Raw genomic sequence first — 23,084 nt, 5'->3', positions numbered from 1 at the left:
AAAGTGTCGTCCCAGATTAGCCTGTGCAGTCCTCATAGGCTAATCAGGGACGACACTTTCCGCTTTTATGACATTTTTCGTTTAAATGAAGTCTCTTCTTAGCAAAAATCCAATTTAGGCGGAAAGTTTCGTCCCTGATTAGCCTGTGCGGACTGCACGGGCTAATCTGGGACGACACTTTACGCACATGCATTATGCCCAGTTTTCTCAGAACGCGACTTAATTAATGACCACCTCCTTCGTATTCACAATCAGTAACTAACTACCTCTCTAGCATGTGCGTATGTCGGTGTGTATAAGGTCCTTTTGCACCTGAGACTGCATTTTGTGAGGACCCAGAGTGTGTCCCACCCAACTCGCAAAATAAAATCATTACCACCAACTTACCTCGACTTTCTACCTCAAACCTTATCGATCACCCATACTTAACTCTTCTACATTTTACCTCTACGCCTTGTATAATGAACCGTATCACATTGTTTGAAGATAGTTTTTGTTCTGATAGTTCTAAAAGTTTATACAATTCGCTGTTATTGGTCGACACTTTCGTCCAGTAGGCCTAAAAATAACATTGCGGGAAGTCAGATCAATTTCTTGGTACGCAGCCTGAAAGGACTTTCGCTAACGAGCGCTGTGAGTTTAAACGTCGCTCTTTCAACTGTCATTCATATATCGATGATCAATAGGTGCGATCACTATCTAATTATTGAATAGGATATGGGTTTTCATTGGCCGATTCGAGCGTTTAGCTGCGTCGATTCGCTGATTGTGTGGGCTATTGAGTACAATGTGCGGATGCGGATCAGAAACTACTTGAGAAATGTCAATGAATTTCTAAACAATATTTCGAGCGTTTGCACTTCTTACAGGCTATGTACACTGTTATGTACTAGGTGTCTCATTTTTACACTTGGCACTGACAAATGAACACAATGGATGCGCAATTATATAACTATAACTAAACACATAAATAAGAAAAAAACATTCGAAGTACCTGTAGTTTAACACTAATAACGCTCGTCTTTTTACAACGTACCTTGCTTTTATGTTGTATTTGCGATTTAACCAACAAAGCAACGCAGTCTTGAACCCTTGGCATGCTGGGAAATTTGTCGTCTGCTAAAATGTCGTCTGCTGAATTTCTAAAATTAGCATTTTCTTCGATTTTTTTTTCAAAGAATACTATCAAAATAGCAAACAGTTTGGGTCCTGATGTGACGCCACGTTCTGTGGCGTCTCATCTGGATCTAAACTGTTTGCAAAGGCCTTCAACATTCGGTTCCAGTACTGAAAGAGTTAACTGAACGAGGATCTATGTGTGAATCAATTAGCAGGTTTTTAGCTGAGGAATAGAATCTCTTGAAATGTATTGTCCTCGTTTTGCACGTCTCCCAGCAATGGGGTTTCAGAGCAAGAACATATATTAACACCCCTGTTCAGAGCATTGCTTAACTTATTTGTATATGTGTGTGTAAATGTCACATCTTATGCTAAGTTACAAGTTTCTAGTAGTTAAAGTACTATTTTATGTACACCATGCTATAAAATCAAACTAAAAACGACACCTGTAAGGGCGTCTTAAAGAAGAACGCCTCGGAATTTCAACTGCAATAATACGGTTGCAATGGTAATGTCACTGTATCACAAGTGGCTAGAGACGATGGTAACGTACCGGTATATTGCGTTAATATTTCATTAAAGGACGAGCTATATCCGTGCTTAAGCGCAATTTGTTTTTGAAAAGTTACCTAGTTGTCAAGTGAAAGACGACAATCTCCGATTAAAACCATTTGCATTCAAATTTAAAGTCTCAACATTGATATGCATCACCTGTTTAAAGTAAAATAATTAATATTTGGTATAAAGTAGTTGGTGAAAATATCGCTTTTTCCCGTAAGTTCGCTGCTTTGTGTATACAAGTACGTGTGTATGTACCACCAGCATGTGTCCGTCTTGCGATCGATTATTCGCGAATTTAATTCTTACTCAGGAAGCTTTTAAGTTTCTTTATCAAGAGAAACCAAGCCATGGTTCTTCCAATGTCAGAAATTAATTTCCGTCTGTTTTGAAACACATATATTAATATCATCTCTATAAATATGTATGAATAGGCAAGTTTGGGAAGACCCCTTTTAAAAAAACTAGATTTTCGGTTAGATAAGACTTCCTTTAAACCAAAAATTCCATAAAAGTATGAAATGTTGTCCCTGTGCGGACTGTGCATGTTGTCCCTGTGCGGACTGTGCATGTTGTCCCTGTGCGGACTGTGCATGTTGTCCCTGTGCGGACTGTGCATGTTGTCCCTGTGCGGACTGTGCATGTTGTCTGTGCGGACTGTGCATTTTGTCCCTGTGCGGACTATGCATGTTGTCCCTGTGCGGACTGTGCATGTTGTCCCTGTGCGGACTGTGCATGTTGTCCCTGTGCGGACTGTGCATGTTGTCTGTGCGGACTGTGCATGCTGTCCCTGTGCGGACTGTGCATGTTGTCCCTGTGCTGACTGTGCATGTTGTCCCTGTGCTGACTGTGCATGTTGTCCCTGTGCGGACTGTGCATGTTGTCCCTGTGCGGACTATGCATGTTGTCCCTGTGCGGACCGTGCATGTTGTCCCTGTGCGGACTGTGCATGTTGTCCCTGTGCGGACTGTGCATGTTGTCCCTGTGCGGACTGTGCATGTTGTCCCTGTGCGGACTGTGCATGTTGTCCCTGTGCGGATTGTGCATGTTGTCCCTGTGCGGACTGTGCATGTTGTCCCTGTGCGGACTGTGCATGTTGTCCCTGTGCGGACTGTGCATGTTGTCCCTGTGCGGACTGTGCATGTTGTCCCTGTGCGGACTGTGCATGTTGTCTGTGCGGACTGTGCATGTTGTCCCTGTGCGGACTGTGCATGTTGTCCCTGTGCGGACTGTGCATGTTGTCCCTGTGCGGACTATGCATGTTGTCCCTGTGTGGACTGTGCATGTTGTCCCTGTGCGGACTGTGCATGTTGTCCCTGTGCTGACTGTGCATGTTGTCTGTGCGGACTGTGCATGTTGTCCCTGTGCGGACTATGCATGTTGTCCCTGTGCGGACTGTGCATGTTGTCCCTGTGCGGACTGTGCATGTTGTCCCTGTGCGGACTGTGCATGTTGTCCCTGTGCTGACTGTGCATGTTGTCCCTGTGCGGACTGTGCATGCTTATACGGAACGACGTTTAACGCACATGTATTAAGACCAGTATTCCCAAAACAAGGTTCATATAAACGAGACGCATTCTGAGAAAACGGGGCTTAATGCATGTGCGTAACGTGTCATCCCAGATAAGCCTGTGCAGTTCGCACAGGCTAATCAGGGACGACACTTTCCGCTTTTACGGTATTTACCTTTTAAAGGAAGTCTCTTCTACACAAAAATCCAGTTAAGGCGGAAAGTGTCGTCCCTGATTAGCCTGTGCGGACTGCACAGGCTAATCTGGGAAGACAATTTACGCACATGCATTTAGCCCAGTTTTCGCAGAACGCAACTCAATCATAGCGATAACATATCTTGATATCGGTTTTGACATATTTGGCAATTATTTAAATTATTAAGAGTGATCGTTATAAAGTTAAGGTGGTTAACAATTTGCTCGTCTGCAAAATTTAAGAATAATGCAAATTACTTAATATCTTTTTAGGCAAAGTAAATTTCATGACTTTGTAATGGCACACAATGGTTAAGAAGGTATAACTGCAACAGAATAGAAAAGCCTACGCACTGACTTCATTTCATAAATTGTACAGCATTATGGGCAAGTTTAATTAGGTTTATGTAACTATCAAATATTTACATTTTCATGCAATAATTTACTCTGAAAACATACTTACAAACATTAAGACTTATTAATACATTTTAATTGATTTTATGTGAGTTTTACAATGCTGACATTAAGTTAAACTAGTTTAAAATATATTACAAATATTTGTTTACACACTTGTTTCAGCATATTTACAATTAAACACCATTTAAAAATAGTGTATATGAATAACCCTTTTTCCAATGAATTCATATAATGTCTTGTATATAAATTTCACGTTTGTTTTATTTTGTTTTTAATGACACCTAAGAAAAACACAATTTCACAATGTAGTTTCAAATGTACAAATTTAAATTGACCTCTTCAAAAATAAAATCTTAATAATAAATAAAGATTTACAAATTGAATGATTTTCCCTGTCAATACTTGTGTATACTTTAAGGAAATTGAGTAATAGCTGCCAATGAAGATGATGTTAATTATTAATATTTTTCATAAAGTAAAAATCTGATTATACATTATGGATATTTGACTGAAAGTTTAATGATACGTCAAACAAATTTACTGAATACTAGCACAAATATAATGAATGTTTTACCAATAACAGGAGTTACAATAACATGTGCAAATAATGTCAGCTGCCACTATGAACAAATTTTAAACAGATGCTAACTCAAGTTAGAAAAAACACATACCAAGTAAATATTTTAAAATAAAAACAACACCTATGTATGTATACAATCTAATTTACAATAAGGTTATGTTTTCTGGGACTGACTAAAAGCAATACTGCAAATAGTCATTAACAAAAGGGCCATGATGGCATTAATGTGCTTACCTGAGTTCATGTTAAACCAAGTTAAAACACTTGACTTGGTGACCTAATTCTTAAGTCCATTCGACCCAGATAAAAAAGCAAGGCCTTGACATTTTAAAGATAATTATTCTGACCATGTATCATCAAGATCAAATTATAAATGTGGTTTCTAGATAAGCAATATGGGTTTTTTCCCCATACCTATAACAATTTTTTTTCACCTGGTTAAATAATTTTTGGACATACATGACCCAGATTAAAACTTGCCCTAGAGTACTGAGATCTTGACAAGATCAACATTTTGACCTTTTTTGCATCAAGGTTGAGTCATAAATGTGGCTTCTAGAGTGTTTAGAAGTGTTTTTTTTTAGATTTGACCTAGTGACCTGGATTTTGAACATATTTGACTCAGATTTGATCACAACTCAGATATTGTAATGATAAACAAACTGACCAAGTTCAATCAGGATTGAGTCATAAATGTGGCCTCTAAACTGCGAACATTGTAGACACCTGTACTTAAGACACATGTAACCGAAATTCCAAACAAATCCAGATATTGAAAAACAATTATTTATCAAATTTCAAGTTTCATCAAGATTGAGTCATAAATGTGGCCTAGAATTGTAACGAGGTTTTCGTAAGATTTACTTAGCAGCCTTTAGAATCAAGAAAAAGATAGGAAATCAGACTACACATTGCCAAGATCAATATTCTGACCATGTTTTACCTAGATTTAGTCATAAAGGTGACCTCTCAAGTGGTAACAAGGTTTTTCTCAAATTTGACCTGTGGACCTAGTTTTTTGATGCACTTGATCGAGATTAAACTTGGCCTAGATTTAGTAAAGATAAACACCAAGTTTCATTCAGATGCAGTCAAAATTGTGGTCATTATAATGGTAAAAAGGTTTGTCTAAGATAAGACCAAATGACCAATTTTTTTGACGCATTTGACCAGAATTGGAACTCAGTCTAGACATACAGTAACCACAGGAACTAAACATGAGCACTTTCTTTTCAAGTAAGCTTAAAATTGAATAATATCTTTAAAATGAATTTACTGTCTTATCCGTCATTATCATATATATACATGAAATCACAAAACAATAATAATAATAATACATTTACATCAGCCTCATGAAATATGCATTGCCATACAAATGGGATATCTTATGTATTTACTATTTACTAATGAGAATTTCAATATAAAGGCAATTGTGCATTGGAAAATATGAAAAAACAAGACTATTGTCAAGCAATATAAGTCCCCTACCGGCTCCACCATTGTCAGAAATTCAACATTTTTTTATATATATTTGTTGCCATAGCAACCAAATTTTTTTATTGAGGAACAAAATGAAATGACGTGCATAATGTCCATATTGCCATCTATTCATGCTTCAAGTTTCATGAAAAAATATTAAGAACTTTAAAAGTTATCGCAGGATCCAGAAAACCACCATTTTCAGCGATATTTCTAGTCTATTTGTTGCCATAGCAACCAGAATTTTTGACGTCGGAACGAAATAAAATGACGTGCATAATGTCCATATTGCCATCTATCCATGTTTCAAGTTTCATGAAAAAATATTAAGAACTTTTAAAGTTATCACAGGATCCAGAAAAGTGTGACGGACGGACAGAGACAAAACCATAAGTCCCCTCCGGTGAAACCGGTAGGGGACTAATAAGCCCTTAAATAATTATGTGTAAAATTATTGTTTTCGTTTAAAAGAATCAATTTGCTTATTCAAAATAATTCAGCACTGTCAGAAGTAAACTTATAACACATAAGATAAAAAGAAATGACAATTGAATTCATTGCAATCACTTTAAAACTTATTTTGAACAAAGTATTCATTTTCAGATAAATGGACCAAGGTATTTATTAACAGTTGCCACTTTCAGATTTCATTTATACAAATCCATTTACTGGTGTATTTTTAGCTGCCTAACATGCACAAGCAATAACACTTTGAAAGATCCACATGTCATTAAAAGGTTAGCAGAGGCAATTTAATCACTTTGGAATTAAATTAAGTGTTAAAATAAAAAGTTCATACACATGGAAAGGAGCACAAGAATGAAACAAACTTAATTAATGAAGAAGAACATGTTTGGCATTTCTCAAAAGATAACATAACTAAATGATACAGCATGGTGTTGCAATTCTTTTTAAAACTTAAATTTCAACAAAAGAAAGGCAACTCAAATTTATTTCACGAAATACTTTCGTTTCAGTTTTATGCAACCATATTAAACATGTTTAAGAATTTTTTTGTTGGTTTTGATTGGAAACCTTTTCTTTGAATGACCATGGCAATGCTTTGTCAAAATGAGGTTGGCAGCTTAAAATGAGGTTGCTTACTAAAAATACTGTTAAATTTATCCCCATTTACATTATTGAAGTAAAAATACACTCATTGCTAAAGTTCAAAAGCACATAATTGTACAAAGATTTGTCATTAATTGCAATTTCATTCATGTATCATAATGTATTCAAATTATCTTATTTGTAGGAAAGCTTTGCAAATGCAAGTTTACTTACTAAATTCCACAACATGTTTTTAAACATTTCTTTTGAAATGACATCTGATTATGACATCAGGTGCAAGATTGCATATCTCTTATATGATTTGCGTTGCAATCACATTTGCTAGCAATTAAAAATAATGTGAAGTTCAAAGACATAAGCATGACATTATCGTTATATATGAACACACATCAGATGGTTTTTCCAATGCTTTGAATTGACATTGACAATAGGATTGACATAATTGCCTTACGACAATTAAAAGGCTACAAAATTTACATCAGTTAAACCAACACCGGCAATTCTGGCTAAAACTATGCTGCCATGCTCAGACAGAGTTAAGAATAAATCAATCAGCAGTATCTAATGGTCTCTTTCTACTAGGAGCCTTTTTATTGTTATTTGGTTTTTCTTTTCCCTCTTCTTCATTAGAACTTTCAACACCCTGCTCACCTCCTTTGTCACTCGAACCCTCACCATTTACATTCTTTTCTGCCCCACAGTCTTTTCCATCACTCTCACTTTTTCCCCCCTGACTGTTACCTTCACCAGTTTCAACTACAGTTTTATCGGAATTACCTTTAATTTTCTCTATTTCTTCCTCAACTGTCAAAGCACTATTATCCTTTTTATCAACAACACTAGGAGTATTACTCTCCAGTCGTTCTGCTTCACTGAAATCTAGCATGGCTGCAGCCATTATTCGGTCTATTGAGTCCTTTTCCGTTGGTGGTTTATCAGGCGTATCGGTGATTTCATGCACCTCTGGATCACTGTCGCTGTCTAGAACATGAATTGCATCTTCATCATCATCATCATCCTCATCTTCTGGAAGTGCAATTTACTCATAATTATTATGGGAATTTCAGTCATCAATACATTTTAGCTTAAGAGCAGTTTATTTTCATACAAGACACACAATGTAGATGAATATAAGTTTTTTCACACAGTCACTAACTGTAAACTAAAATAGAATATCATATTTCTTATCAATGCACATGAAGTACTAACAAACAGACCAACATGGAGTGTGACAAAAAGAAAGAGGGCCACGCCAAATGCCAAACCAGATTAAAATGAGTTTTTAACTAAATAAACAAGAGATTGCCAAGCAATATCTTCCCCTCTAGTGGAACTCCACCATTGTCAGATTATTTTTTTATTTGTTGCCATAGCAACCAGAATTCTTGACGTAGGAACAAAATGAAATGACGTGCATACTCTCCATATTGCCATCTATCCATGTTACAAGTTTCATGAAAAAATATGAAGAACTTTTTAAGTTATCGCAGGATCCAGAAAAGTGTGACGGACAGACTGAATGACTGACACACAGAGCGCAAACCGTATGTCCCCTCTGGTTTCACCGGTAGGGGACAATAAAAGGAAACAGGACAACTGCAGGGTGGGGCCAATTTTAACTGTATGGTAATAATTTGAACCAAGCTGGTACAATACCACCTTACCATGTTACATGCCAAATAATACAGCTCAGTGTTGTCGTTTTAGAGAAGAAGATTTTCAAGTAATTTTGATACACATATATATTAATCATGTGACCCCTGGGGCGTGGCCATTTTTGACCCAGGGTCATGACTTAATCAAATTAAGTAGAGGACAAATCGAAGATGTTAAACACCAAATATTAAGCCCTGACCCTTGTGGTTTTAAAGAAGTTTTCATTTTTTATATCTTTTGTCACCTTCAAATGCAATGGATTTACAATTAGAACAACTTTGAAAGGGGGTAACAGAATGATCATTGATGTGAAGTTTAATCAAAATATGCCTACTCCTTTACAGTTTCATAAAAGCTCAAATGACTGCTAATCCCAAGTGTCTATCACCTCAGGTTAGCATATACATGTGAAAATTTGTTTCACATCCTCACAAACAGAACGGCAACAAATTCTCATTGAGAAAGACAAAACAGCATCCATTTCCCGCTTCCACTTCCCCCACCTTGTCTACATGATCATAGAACATGGTTATTGTCATGGTTAACAAAATCATCAATACATGCAAAGGTGAATGAGCAAGACAGAGAGAGAAAACATTTTCTACAAACCAAACTCGTCATCTTCTACTTCAATGGATTCCACTGTCTCTTCAAGCTCCTGGGCAGAGTCTAATCCATCATCATCGCCATCATCATCATCATTCTCAGAGTCCTCCATGCTTAGTTTGGAGTCATCTTCTACCTCATACACATCATCTTGAACAAATACAAGTGGTATCAGCTAATTTGGGTTAATACACAATCAGTATCTGTAAAAACTGTCATGTTTGGTGATTTGAATTCTATAATTTTTTATCGCTTACAGCCATTGTAATTGATTTACATGGTACAAAGACTTCTTTTGATTCAAATATTAACCGTTTTCTGCTCAAAGGCAAAGTGAAAATTGCTACATGCAACCATCATCTTGCAGGCTGTTCAGGTTTCATGCTATTTGCTGCTTCTCAATATGTTAAGGTGGGAATGAAGCCTTAAAACTTGAATCTTGTAAAAAAAAGATTTTTTTCTAAGCGACTTCAAACAAGTCAAAATGTGTATATAAGAGGTAAAGGCACAGGCACTGTTCTTTTTATACTAGTGTTAATGCAAGTACATGCTAGAGTATATGGATAAAATGTTATGGAAACTTGAGGTATAGGTTTGAAATATGTTCACATTTCTCGAAGCTTGAGTATAAAAGTTATAGCTAGTCTTACACTGACATGAGAACGTTACACACAGCTATTTAAATGTAATGTTCATTAGAGTCTTAGCTTACACTGACATGAGACCGTTACATACAGCTATTTAAATGTAATGTTCATTAGAGTCTTAGCTTACACTGACATGAGAACGTTACACACAACTATTTAAATGTAATGTTCATTAGAGTCTTAGCTTACACTGACATGAGAACGTAACACACAGCTATTTAAATGTAATGTTCATTAGAGTCTTAGCTTACACTGACATGAGAACGTTACATACAGCTATTCAAATGTAATGTTCATTACAGTCTTAGCTTACACTGACATGAGAACGTTACATACAGCTATTTAAATGTAATGTTCATTAGAGTCTTAGCTTACACTGACATGAGACCATTACATTCAGCTATTTAAATGTAATGTTCATTAGGGTCTTAGCTTACACTGACATGACCCATTACATACAGCTATTTAAATGTAATGTTCATTAGTCTTAGCTTACACTGACATGAGAACGTTACACACAGCTATTTAAATGTAATGTTCATTAGAGTCTTAGCTTACACTGACATGAGACCGTTACATACAGCTATTTAAATGTAATGTTCATTAGAGTCTTAGCTTACACTGACATGAGACCGTTACATACAGCTATTTAAATGTAATGTTCATTAGAGTCTTAGCTTACACTGACATGAGACCATTACATACAGCTATTTAAATGTAATGTTCATTAGAGTCTTAGCTTACACTGACATGAGAACGTTACACACAGCTATTTAAATGTAATGTTCATTAGAATCTTAGCTTACACTGACATGAGACCATTACATACAGCTATTTAAATGTAATGTTCATTAGAGTCTTAGCTTACACTGACATGAGACTGTTACATACAGCTATTTAAATGTAATGTTCATTAGAGTCTTAGCTTACACTGACATGAGAACGTTACACACAAATATTTAAATTTAATGTTCATTAGAGTCTTAGCTTACACTGACATGAGAACGTAACACACAGCTATTTAAATGTAATGTTCATTAGAGTCTTAGCTTACACTGACATGAGAACGTTACATACAGCTATTCAAATGTAATGTTCATTACAGTCTTAGCTTACACTGACATGAGAACGTTACATACAGCTATTTGAATGTAATGTTCATTAGAGTCTTAGCTTACACTGACATGAGACCATTACATACAGCTATTTAAATGTAATGTTCATTAGAGTCTTAGCTTACACTGACATGAGAACGTTACACACAACTATTTAAATGTAATGTTCATTAGAGTCTTAGCTTACACTGACATGAGAACGTAACACACAGCTATTTAAATGTAATGTTCATTAGAGTCTTAGCTTACACTGACATGAGAACGTTACATACAGCTATTCAAATGTAATGTTCATAACAGTCTTAGCTTACACTGACATGAGAACGTTACATACAGCTATTTAAATGTAATGTTCATTAGAGTCTTAGCTTACACTGACATGAGACCATTACATTCAGCTATTTAAATGTAATGTTCATTAGAGTCTTAGCTTACACTGACATGAGACCATTACATACAGCTATTTAAATGTAATGTTCATTAGAGTCTTAGCTTACACTGACATGAGAACGTTACACACAGCTATTTAAATGTAATGTTCATTAGAGTCTTAGCTTACACTGACATGAGACCGTTACATACAGCTATTTAAATGTAATGTTCATTAGAGTCTTAGCTTACACTGACATGAGAACATTACATACAGCTATTTAAATTTAATGTTCATTAGAGTCTTAGCTTACACTGACATGAGACCATTACATACAGCTATTTAAATGTAATGTTCATTAGAGTCTTAGCTTACACTGACATGAGAACGTTACACACAGCTATTTAAATGTAATGTTCATTAGAGTCTTAGCTTACACTGACATGAGACCATTACATACAGCTATTTAAATGTAATGTTCATTAGAGTCTTAGCTTACACTGACATGAGAACGTTACACACAGCTATTTAAATGTAATGTTCATTAGAGTCTTAGCTTACACTGACATGAGAACATTACACACAGCTATTTAAATGTAATGTTCATTAGAGTCTTAGCTTACACTGACATGAGAACGTTACACACAGCTATTTAAATGTAAAGTTCATTACAGTCTTAGCTTACACTGACATGAGAACGTTACACACAGCTATTTAAATGTAATGTTCATTAGAGTCTTAGCTTACACTGACATGAGACCGTTACATACAGCTATTTAAATGTAATGTTCATTAGAGTCTTAGCTTACACTGACATGAGAACGTTACATACAGCTATTTAAATGTAATGTTCATTAGAGTCTTAGCTTACACTGACATGAGACCGTTACATACAGCTATTTAAATTTAATGTTCATTAGAGTCTTAGCTTACACTGACATGAGAACGTTACATACAGCTATTTAAATGTAATGTTCATTAGAGTCTTAGTAGGAATTTAACATCAAAAGTACATGTGCTAGCCATATGCCCCTGATAGATACGCAGAAGCTTTATTTTTCAAGGTTTTTCATGCATGAACAATATTTTACACATATTTTGTAGAACTCTTATAAATAACCAAAAAATTACATAGCTAATGCAACATTCACCATTACCATCATCACTGTCATCATCACCGACAATGACAACAGAGTCATCCTCAATATTCTGTACGGGGATATCATCATCATCATAACTGTCGCTGTCAGTAAATCCATTCTCATCCACGTCTGCTGCTAGGAAGTACTGAAGAGGGTTTGGCCAAATATCATCCTTCAACATCTGAATTGGAGAAAATTTAATAATCTATTTTTAAAAAACTTAGGACTTTGAAATATTCAATTCAAACATGTAAAGGGATCTAAGTGTATGGGATTTCTGAGGTAAAGCTTTAAACTATTTGACTTTATTGTACTAATTCACATTAATTGAGGCAAGGTAACACAGTACCAATAATCTTTGTGTACAAATCAATTTTACCCATATAATTTTTTTACAAGTTTCAAATAAATTGTATTATTAATATTCATTAAGGCAAAGTAACATCATACCAGTAATCTTTATGTAACAAACAATATTCTCCATATAAAACATATTACATGTTTAAAACATTAACATACACATTTAAAGGGACTGTCAACCACGACGACGAAGAAAAGAAAAGTTGTAAATTACCGTATTTTTTAAAAATTATTAGTCTATATTGATTAAAATATCAAGACTGGTATATTACATTACTTGAAAAAAGTTCTTAAGTTTTCATATTTTCAGTATATTCTGTAATAAATTTTACTGGGTTTGTCTACCAGGTAACTACCAGTTAACCATAAATAACGCCAGTAGGTTTATCATCGTCACGTGGTAAATCCAGCATTGCAAATTGTGAATGCGTAGTGAAATGTATATATTTTATACATAAAATGATCAATCTATTTGCGTTATTTATAGTGTGTATATTCTTATGTCACCTATTTTCGCGATGTACTTTCGATTTCACATCGCGAAATTGTATTACCTAATATACTGAAAAAATGAAATTTTTTCAAGTAATGTAATATACCAGTCGTGATATTTTAATCAATATGAACTAATAATTGTAAAAAAAATACGGTATTTTACAACTTTTCTTTGTCGTCGTGGTTGACAGTCCCTTTAAAAGGTAATACGTATAAGTTTCACATTCACAACAATTTGCATATGTCATTTACTTTAACAAACAAATTATGCATAGTTAAATAATAAAAACACAATGAAAAATAACATACAACATATAAGACTGTTTCTTAACCTAAAACTGCTTGAACTCGACTGAGCTGAATGTACCTTTATGATTCTATCCCTACTTGCTTCAGTAACCTCCACAAACCATGAGAAAAATGTGCGCCCGTGACCTTTCAGGGCCCGTTCAGTGTGCTGCTGTAACAGGTTTAAGCCCCCGGATTTACTGGGCTTCCAGCTGATCTCAGTGGAGTTAGAAGACTTCTGTCCCGCTGTAAGTGGAATCAATGATCGTATCAGAATACAGTGACTTCTCTTAGTGGAGTCAATGATTATATCAGGATAAATTGAATTCTGTTGGAGTCAATAATCATTTCAGAGTACAGCAAATTCTGTACCTAAAGAAAATGATCGGAATACAGTGAATTATGTAAGTGGGGTCAATGATCGTTTGCAGTAAATTCTGTTAATGGAGTCAATGATCGTATCAGAAAACAATGAATTATGTAAGTGGAGTCAATGAACATATCAGAATACAGTAATTTATGTAAGTGGGGTCAATGATCAAATCAGAATACAGTCAATTCTGTAAGTTGGGTCAATTATTGTATCAGAATACATTGCATTTTATATGTGAAGTCAATGATCGTATCAGAATACAGTGAATTTTATGAGTGAGGTCATTAATTGTATCAGAATACAACGAATTCTGTAAGAAAAGTCACTTATCATATCAGAATACAGTGAATTCTGTAAGTGGAGTCAATGATCATATCAGAATACAGTGAATTCTATGAGTGAGGTCAATGATTGTATCAGAATACAATGAATTCTGTAAGTGGAGTCAATGATTGTATGAGAATACAGTGAATTCTGTAAGTGGGGTCAATGATCCAGGGGTTTTTCAGCACTGTCTGCATCTCCGGTAAACGGAGGCACACCCAAAGCAAACGGACCCGATCCCAAACCGAAATTATAAAAAAAAAATCCCAATTTCCAAAAAAAAAAAAAAATTATTATTTTTTTTTAAAGAATGAAGTGTCTTTTAACTTGTGTGACTAACCAGTGTTTGTTTTGGTAAAAAATATCTGCTATAAGGTTTTGACTGTTCAGTTCTTATCTCAGAGTGTAACTGTAACTGAAAAACAAAACTGTAGTACTTGAATAAATGTTGTACATGCCCAATATTGCATCTGTTTATATAAATAAGACAAAATAACAAATAAAAACAAATTCATTTGTTAAACCACTGAATTATTTAAGCATGATAAATTCACAATTTTTTCCCAAATGAGCTGTTTCATTGAAGCAAAAATTCCCAAAATGACCAATTTTGTCGATAAAAAATTCCCAATTTGGTCAGACTCCTTTTCCCAAAATAGGCAGAAAAACCCCTGTGATCGTATCAGCATACAACGATTTTCTGTGAGTGAGGTCAAGGATTGTATCAGAATACAATGAATTCTGTAAGTGGAGTCCATGATCGTATCAGAATACAGTGAATTCTATAAGTGGAGTCAATGATTGTATCAGAATACAGTGAATTCTGTAAGTTTGGTCAATGATCGTATCAGAATACAATGAATTCTGTAAGTGGAGTCAATGATCATATCAGAATACAGTGAATTCTATGAATGAGGTCAAGGATTGTATCAGAATACAATGAATTCTGTAAGTGGAGTCAATGATCGTATCAGAATACAGTGAATTCTGTAAGTGGGGTCAAGATCATATCAGAATACAATAAATTATGTAAGTGGAGTCAATGATCGTATCAGAATACAGTGAAGTCTGTAAGTGAGGTAAATGATCATGTCAGAATACAATGAGTTCTGTAAGTGGAGTTAATGATCGTATCAGAATACAGTAAATTCTGTAAGTGGGGTCAATGATCGTATCAGAATACAGTGCATTCTATGAGTGAGGTCAATGATTGTATCAGAATACAGTGAATTCTGTAAGTGGAGGCAATGATTGTATCAGAATACAGTGAAGTCTGAGAGTGGGGTCAATGATCATGTCAGAATACAATGATTTCTGTAAGTGGAGTCAATGACCGAATCAGAATACAATGAATTCTGTAAGTGGAGTCAATGATCATATCAGAATACAATAACATGTAATTCTGTAAGTGGGGTCAATTATGGTATCAGAATACATTGCATTTTATATGTGAAGTCAATGATAGTATCAGAATACATTGCTTTTCATATGTGAAGTCAGAATACAGTGAATTATTTATGTTAAGTCAAGGATCTATTAGAATACAGTGAATTATGTAAGTGGACGCAATCATTGTATCAGAAAAAAAGAATTATGTAAGTGGAGTCAACAAGCGTTTCAGAAAACATTGAATCCTTTAGATGGAGTAAGTGATCTGTTCAGAAATTCAGTAATTTCTGTTACTGAAGTAAATGATCTGAATCTAGTGAATTATGTTTGTGAAGTAAATGATTATCAGGATACAAAGACTTATGTAAGTGGAGTCATTGATCATATCCAAATACAGTGAATTCTGTAACTGGAGTCAATGATTGTTTCAGAAAACAGTGAATGCTGTAAATGAAGTCAATGATCGTTTCAGAGTACACTAAATCCAATAGTAATACTGTACTGTATATAACTATGTAAAGAGATAACAGTTTAAAGGAAAACAACTTAATTTTTGCCACACATTTCTGAAAAGGACACACTTATTACTCACTCTTTTTATGAAGTAATTACTTTGTCTTAAATGTGTTTTTTTAAAGTTTGTTTTTAATTATTGAGTTAGATGTAAAAAGCATAAAATAGATCACTAACAACCTACAAACTTGAATTTTTAACAACTAGAGATGTGTATGATAATTAAAAGAATGCCCTGGACTTCAAAGAATAACAAGAAACCATTGGAGACGGATGAAGCTCCCCAAAGTTTGTTTTTTTCCACAATATTGCACTATATATTCAGATAAAAGGAAACGTCTTGAGGGGCATAACTTTGGACAAAATAAAATGATGGATGGTTTAGCAACTTAAAAATTTCAAAGGGCCATAACTCTCTAAATAAATCATCTAACCAGAACCCACAAATAACATGCGCATCTCCTCAAGGTAGTTAAGCTTTTCATAAAGCTTCATTGAATTCCAGTCAGTAATTGGGGAGTAATAGCCCGGACAAGAATTGCACTATATGTACAGTTTATAGAAAATTTCAAAGGGCCATAACTCTGTGAAAAATCATCCGACCATAATCAGCTGATAATATGCACATCTCCTATTGGTAGTGAAGCTTCCCATAAAGATAAATTGAATTTCGGTCATTAATTGCTGAGAAATAGCCCGGACAAGAATTGCACTATATGTACAGTTAATGGAAAATTTCAAAAGGCCATAACTCTGTGAAAAAGTGAAAAATCATCCGACCAGAACCGGCTGATGATATGCACATCTCCTTTTGTTAGTGAAGCTTCCCATAAAGTTAAATTGAATTCCGGTCATTAATTTCTGAGAAATAGCCCGGACAAAAATTGTGCACAGACGGACGGACACATGCACGGACAGACGAAGCGGCAACTATATGCTCCCCCAAAAAATTCCAATAAAAATGCATTGAATTTACCAAAATATACCTTTTGGGGAGAGGTGAAAGGACTTAGTAAGGACTTGGTTACTGAAGAATGGGTTTTCCTCAAAATGAAAGTGCACTGAAAAGCCTGTCCGCATGTCTGGAAACTCTTCAAAGTTTATCTACAATGAAACTATTAAACTTTACTACAAAATACAATATAAATAAGCCCTCTTCTGGGAAAATGGGGCTTAATTCATGTACATAAAGTTTTGTCTCAGATTAGCATCAGCAGTCCACACAGGCTATTCAGGGACCACACTTTCCACCTAAACTGAATTTTCACAAACAAGAGACTTCCCTTGAACAAACAATGCAAAAAAGTATAGTTTGTTGTCGCTGATAAACTACACAGGTTGATCTGGTACGACACTTTACGCACATGTTTTCATAAGAGTTAGGCTCAAAATTTTTTCTAGAAAGTTTCTTAAAAACAAGTTTTATTAAGGGATAATTAATTTGTCTTAACTATCTCTGGACCACAAAGAATACTAGTAACATTAACAAGGGGAAACAAGGTTACACAAATTATGAGCCCAATGAAGAATTTAAAAGAAGGTACTTAGTTAAATGTGAAAATATTATAGCTACTTCCTGTAAGGAAACATGTCAATCAGTGCTGTGGTTATTTGAAAAGAAGAGAAGATTAAACAGTGTTCATCTTCACAAGTATGTAGACAAGGAATTAATTTAAATACATTAAGATTCCTGTAAAACAGGTTTAAAGACAAGTCAGAGAACACCTAGAAATTCACCAAATTAGCTAAGGGCTTTCAATTTAAACATTAATGAGTAAGCCAAAAGCATATTTTCTGATTCTTAGACTACATGTACCTCAATGACTATCCAGTGTGAGCTGAATTTCATTGATGTGTTGTAAGGGAAGGCGGATGCCATAAGACGGACACATAACAAGCGATGTAAACAGACAGACTGCTTTACTATTCCTTAGGAATTGAAAGTTCTCTGTGAAAAGGGGCTTTAATGCAGTTCTCACAGGCCAATTAGGGACAACACTTCTCTTTTATGATATTGTTCGTTTTAGACAGTCTCTTCAATAGCAAAAATCCAGTTTAGGTGGAAAGTGTCGTCTCTGATAAGCCTTTGCAGACTGCACAGGCTCATATGGGACGACACTTTACGCACATGCATAAAAAACTTTTTCACAGAGAAAGGCTCAATATTGTAACAGCAGCTGAGTCTTGAGCTACAATGGCAAATGTCAATAACCTTACATACATGTAATGACCATGCAAACACTAGTGAACTACATGTAGTCCAGTTAAAATAGTACCAAGGCCTTTATTAAAAAGGCTCCTAAAGGTACTGTTAACTTCAGTCGTACTTAGGTGAACATTTCTGATAAAATCATCGAAGTGAATATCCTATTCTCCCTGTGAGCAAAATGATTACATATAAGCAACTTACTGTTGTGATTCAAATGATGTAAAGTTTGAAAGAGCTTTACACAAAATAACAAGAGACCAAAGAAATTTCAAGAATTAAAGTACATGTACAGCATGTGTAATTTTCATAAGAATATTATATGATAGAATCAGTAGTGGGACTCTAGTAAACTCTAGTAAACAATATTGAGCTCCTTATTGTATGGGCAATACTATTGTCTTATATTTGGTCCTGTTTAAAAAGTAACACTTAATTTGCATCTTAAATTCTGATATATTTGAGTAATTTTAAGAAGATAAGGCACTTTGTTAATTTTGCCACATGCACCTGTTTCAAGTGACGCAAGCATTCTTCTTCATCTGCCTCCACTATGTTGGCCAGTTTGGGATGGTTTAGCAGCTACACGATGGTCAAGGAGTCATATCAAGTGATGCTCTTGAAAGTATTTTTTGGGATCATAAAAGTGGTAACTTCAAATGAAATCAGATTTGTGTTCCCTACCGCTTCTTGCAAACTTATGGAAACACATAGTTATTAGTAGAATTTACATTCTTTTAAAGGCATGAAAAAGAAAACTGGTTCAAAATACCCAGTGACTGCTCAAATATGGCAATTTAAGACAAAATGTTGCTATACAATACATGTACATTTATATGGCCATAGCGTTCAAAATCATTAACATCTACTGAAGTCAACATTACCAGTGCCAGCTCAGTTATTCAGGTTCTTATTACATTTTTCATGTAAATGGAATGTTAAACCCAACATTTTATTTTTAATCGAAGATAATATAAAAAGATGTATTCATCAAATCAATGCTTTACACTTCTAGTCCTATTCAATTCTAAACAAAAGTAAGTTAGTAACATAATTATGCTCTAAAAATAAGGATACAGAAGTAATCCAGAAATGGTCAATCCTTGATATTATCTCATTGCGCTTGTCGAAATGAGGACGCTTCAGCTGTATGTACTTGAGTTCCACTTGCATGATTTCTCCACTTGCTTTGTCACTCAGGTCTTCCAGGGTGCTCTAGCCATACAAGTTAGAACATGGTATGACCTTATCATGCTATCTCACAGCTTTTTCCCTTTAACAGGGTTAACCAACACTCTTCATTTTTAAATACATTCTGCAAAGTTAAGAAATGTAAACTTATAAGGAATTGGACGATAGGAAATAAGGCTAAATGGAACAGGAAGCATCTGCATTTCAAAAATGTATGAAATTATGTTAAAACAATCTTTGATTCAACATATACTATACTATATACACTGGAAAATATATGCATCGACATGTAGGATAACAAAAGCTCCATAATGCCATTAAAAATGAGCAGAACCAGAATAAGGTAATTTTTATTTCTAACATCATTTAGCAAATTTATTTGTTACAAATGTGTAAACCTACCTAATAATTCATCGAATATTTTTGTAAAAATAAATTAAATTTTTTAATTCACCAACACAGAGAGGCAGAAAGTGAATCAACACTCTAGATCTTGCTTGAGCAGGGCTTTTTTTCTTGATTTGGAGAAAGGGCCTTCCATTTTGGGGAAAAAATATAAAAAACTGAGAAAGGGAAAACATTTCTCGAAGTAAACTTAAAATTTTGGGAAATTGCATCATTTTAAAGAAATTATCATTGGAGAAAAAAATGGTAAGATACATGTACCTACATATATTAAGAAATGCATTTCAGTACATGTAAATTATGATGTCAAAAAGCATGATACTGGGCCATATGTTTTTATTAATGACAATTGTCTTCAGAATATATTTTAAAACACTTTTGTTAATTTGAAAATATCTTTTCTATTTAAAAAAACTTATCACCTGGCAATCTTCTATATCTTCCAAAGCTTTCTGTATATCCAAACTCATGCACTCCTTGTCGGAACTTGACATTTTTGGTACCTTTGCATCTGACGGTGCTGACATTTTGTTGTTGATTTTGGAGTGGTTCAGCTATCCACAGACTAAAGTTAAATAAACATGTGGTCCATGAAGATCTTAAGTGCCTGAGTATCAAAAATAAAATGAATATTTGCTTAACAAATTGAAACTTTCAAAATTGGGAATCCCAACTTCAAATTACTAGTGGAAAAGATGCTTAATGACACTGCCATCAAAAGTGACAATGCAGGGGTAGGTAATGGGGAGGCATGGGAGGCGGCCTCCTCCCCAATATTTTGGCTAGTCGTCGTTATATAAATAAAACGTAAAATCCCCAAGAATCGCCGCCAAAAAAGTTTTTGTGTAATCATGCTCCGTCAGTGCAGAAGCCATGTGTCCCCTCTCCGTCTGCTCCGAGGTTGCCAATACATGTAGTGATGTGTCAATATCCCTTGTTACTAGTTGTAAGGTGTCATAAACCAGGGACTCGGGTAAAGGTCATTGCGTTATTTAATTGTTCTTTTCCGTGATTGCACTGTCGATGTTTTGATTAAGGACAGGCTTTTCTTTTAAGTTTAATTGATCGCTTTAGTTCAAAGGTAACTGCCACTTAAAACAATTTTGAGTAAATATACGCGTGAAAATCATTAATTTGATTGAAAATATTTTTGTTCTCTAAGTATAACAGTTATTATTTGGTTAGAAATCATTGAAACAATATCATATGTGTAATTGTTTAATGTTCAAAATGAGTATTCCTAATCAGCCTCGAAATTTTGCTTTTCCTAAGCGTACACTCCGGAAGAAAAAGCCAGAACAGCGTTCATTCCAATTTAGTTGGTTTGATTCGTTCACATGGCTCCACTATGATGAGGTATATGTATGTATATTAGTATTAAATTTTATTTTGCGACCGTCCTTACCTTTTATGAACCTAACGTCGATCTAAATACAAACAAAATTCAGAAAAAGACACAACATACAAATAATACTCATATTTTTCCTTTGTAATTAATGTTTTTTTTATTATTATAATTAATATTTAACACAAAATTTATTACATTAACAATGTTATTCTTTTCAGAGCCGAGACCTTGCGTCAGCTTCCCCAATGTTTGGAGGTTATCTACGCCCCTGCAATGAGGCAGAAGCAGGTAACATGGCTTCAGCGCTTCCACTAGCTTTCAAAAGTTGCAAGTCCTTACTTCCAAGCCTTCAATTTTGGATGTCCTAGTCATAAGGTTTGAAGTTGCATTTTTATTTCAGTATTTTTCTATTTTTAGTAATACATAGTAATGCCATACATAAGCTCAGAGATGGAGATAACAGATCGAATGATTTAGTGTTAAGTTAATACCTGCTGTGTATTAAAAAACAGAATTCATGCTGATTATTGGACATCCAAGGGACTTCCACGGCATCAGTTGTAAAATGGATGTGTGAGTGAATTTTTTGGCGTAATTTATGCCTGGACAACCACTAACAGAAGTGCTGTTGCTTTAGCAGCTCCTATATTTGTACAAAGGCTGGTTAAGCTTTCTTGATCTTGTAATGAAATGAGTTCAATACTGGAAGAATAACCATGATAACAGTCAGAATTGTTTTTTTGCAAAAGGCATTTCCTTTTATGAAACAAGTCTTGAAATTGATCAGCCAGTTTGATTTGAAAATTCTTGTTATTAATCTTTCAATTGTCAGAAATGCACATATATATATATATATATATATATATATATATATATATATATATATATGACATAACTCACGTTACAGTGTTGTACATTCTGCTATTTGAAACATTTAGTTCAGTTTAACCTACTATTTGACCTCGCGAAAACATATGCCATCAACATGTTCAGAATTTAAATAATCACCTGAAATAATACAAATGTAATATTATGACAATTGTTTATTTTACTTTGTAAGCTGTTGACGATAAAAGAATCTGCGGGTTACAGATTATGTCATTCGTATGGTGTCCATTCGCGTTGTTTACTTTCATAGTACATCAAAATATATTCAATGTTTGAAAGTGCAGCTTTCATTGGGCGAAGAAGAAAACATTGAACCAATCAAATGCCATGAGATATTTACTAATAAGGTTACAATCAACATTTTTTCAGTTGAGTAATTCATACACAATTTGAAACAACGTTTAAGTGTGGTTTGTTCTAAATATAACTGACGAAGGCGTTTTCATGTTCTGTAAGTGAACAGCTTTTTTCTGTTATGAATATTTTATTTAATATCAAATTATGAAACATAAAAGTGTATTGTAACCGAGTTGTAAAATGTTACCTCCCCTATGCGCAAAACTTTTATTGATTACTCATGAGATTTAAATCGAACTTCGCAGTTACTTAAATTTAAGTAAGTCAGGCTTTTTCCGCTCCATTTTGGGAAAACGCCACACTGGAATTTTGGGAATTTCGCGTCGTGAAAACCCCCATTTTGGGAAAAAAAATAATCGCAAAATTGGCTCAATTGGGAAAAATTATCGCATGTAAATTATTTAAAACAGTGTTTCTTATATTTCAAAGAAGCCGTTAACTGGTAAATAACGACTATTTTGATAACTTATTATTAAAATTT

The 23,084-nt window shown here is 34.5% G+C and overlaps 1 protein-coding gene across 4 annotated transcripts; it reads right to left on the bottom strand.

Moving 5' to 3' along the window:
- Positions 1 to 3,856: 3,856 nt before the first annotated feature.
- LOC127859979 (protein SET-like) lies at positions 3,857 to 22,541 on the bottom strand. 4 transcript variants are annotated; one of them, XM_052397651.1, is made up of 9 exons: positions 22,411 to 22,541; positions 20,433 to 20,575; positions 19,492 to 19,629; positions 18,925 to 18,996; positions 17,195 to 17,312; positions 13,689 to 13,855; positions 12,482 to 12,647; positions 9,196 to 9,342; positions 3,857 to 7,956 (listed from the first exon to the last, which is right to left on the bottom strand). In XM_052397651.1, exons 2-9 carry the CDS (start codon positions 20,535 to 20,537, stop codon positions 7,478 to 7,480), a joined length of 1,392 nt encoding a protein of 463 aa, XP_052253611.1. In that variant the 5' UTR covers positions 20,538 to 20,575; positions 22,411 to 22,541; the 3' UTR covers positions 3,857 to 7,477. The 4 variants fall into 4 exon arrangements, with proteins under 4 accessions (XP_052253611.1, XP_052253620.1, XP_052253629.1 ...); XM_052397660.1 differs by having other exon boundaries at positions 3,857 to 7,953; XM_052397669.1 differs by having other exon boundaries at positions 3,857 to 7,911.
- Positions 22,542 to 23,084: the final 543 nt, after the last annotated feature.

This window comes from Dreissena polymorpha, chromosome 1 (genome assembly GCF_020536995.1).
Source record: "Dreissena polymorpha isolate Duluth1 chromosome 1, UMN_Dpol_1.0, whole genome shotgun sequence".
Classification (NCBI taxonomy): domain Eukaryota; kingdom Metazoa; phylum Mollusca; class Bivalvia; order Myida; family Dreissenidae; genus Dreissena; species Dreissena polymorpha.
Note: the sequence above shows the minus strand (reverse complement) of the source record. Positions and strands in the feature narration are given on the sequence as shown.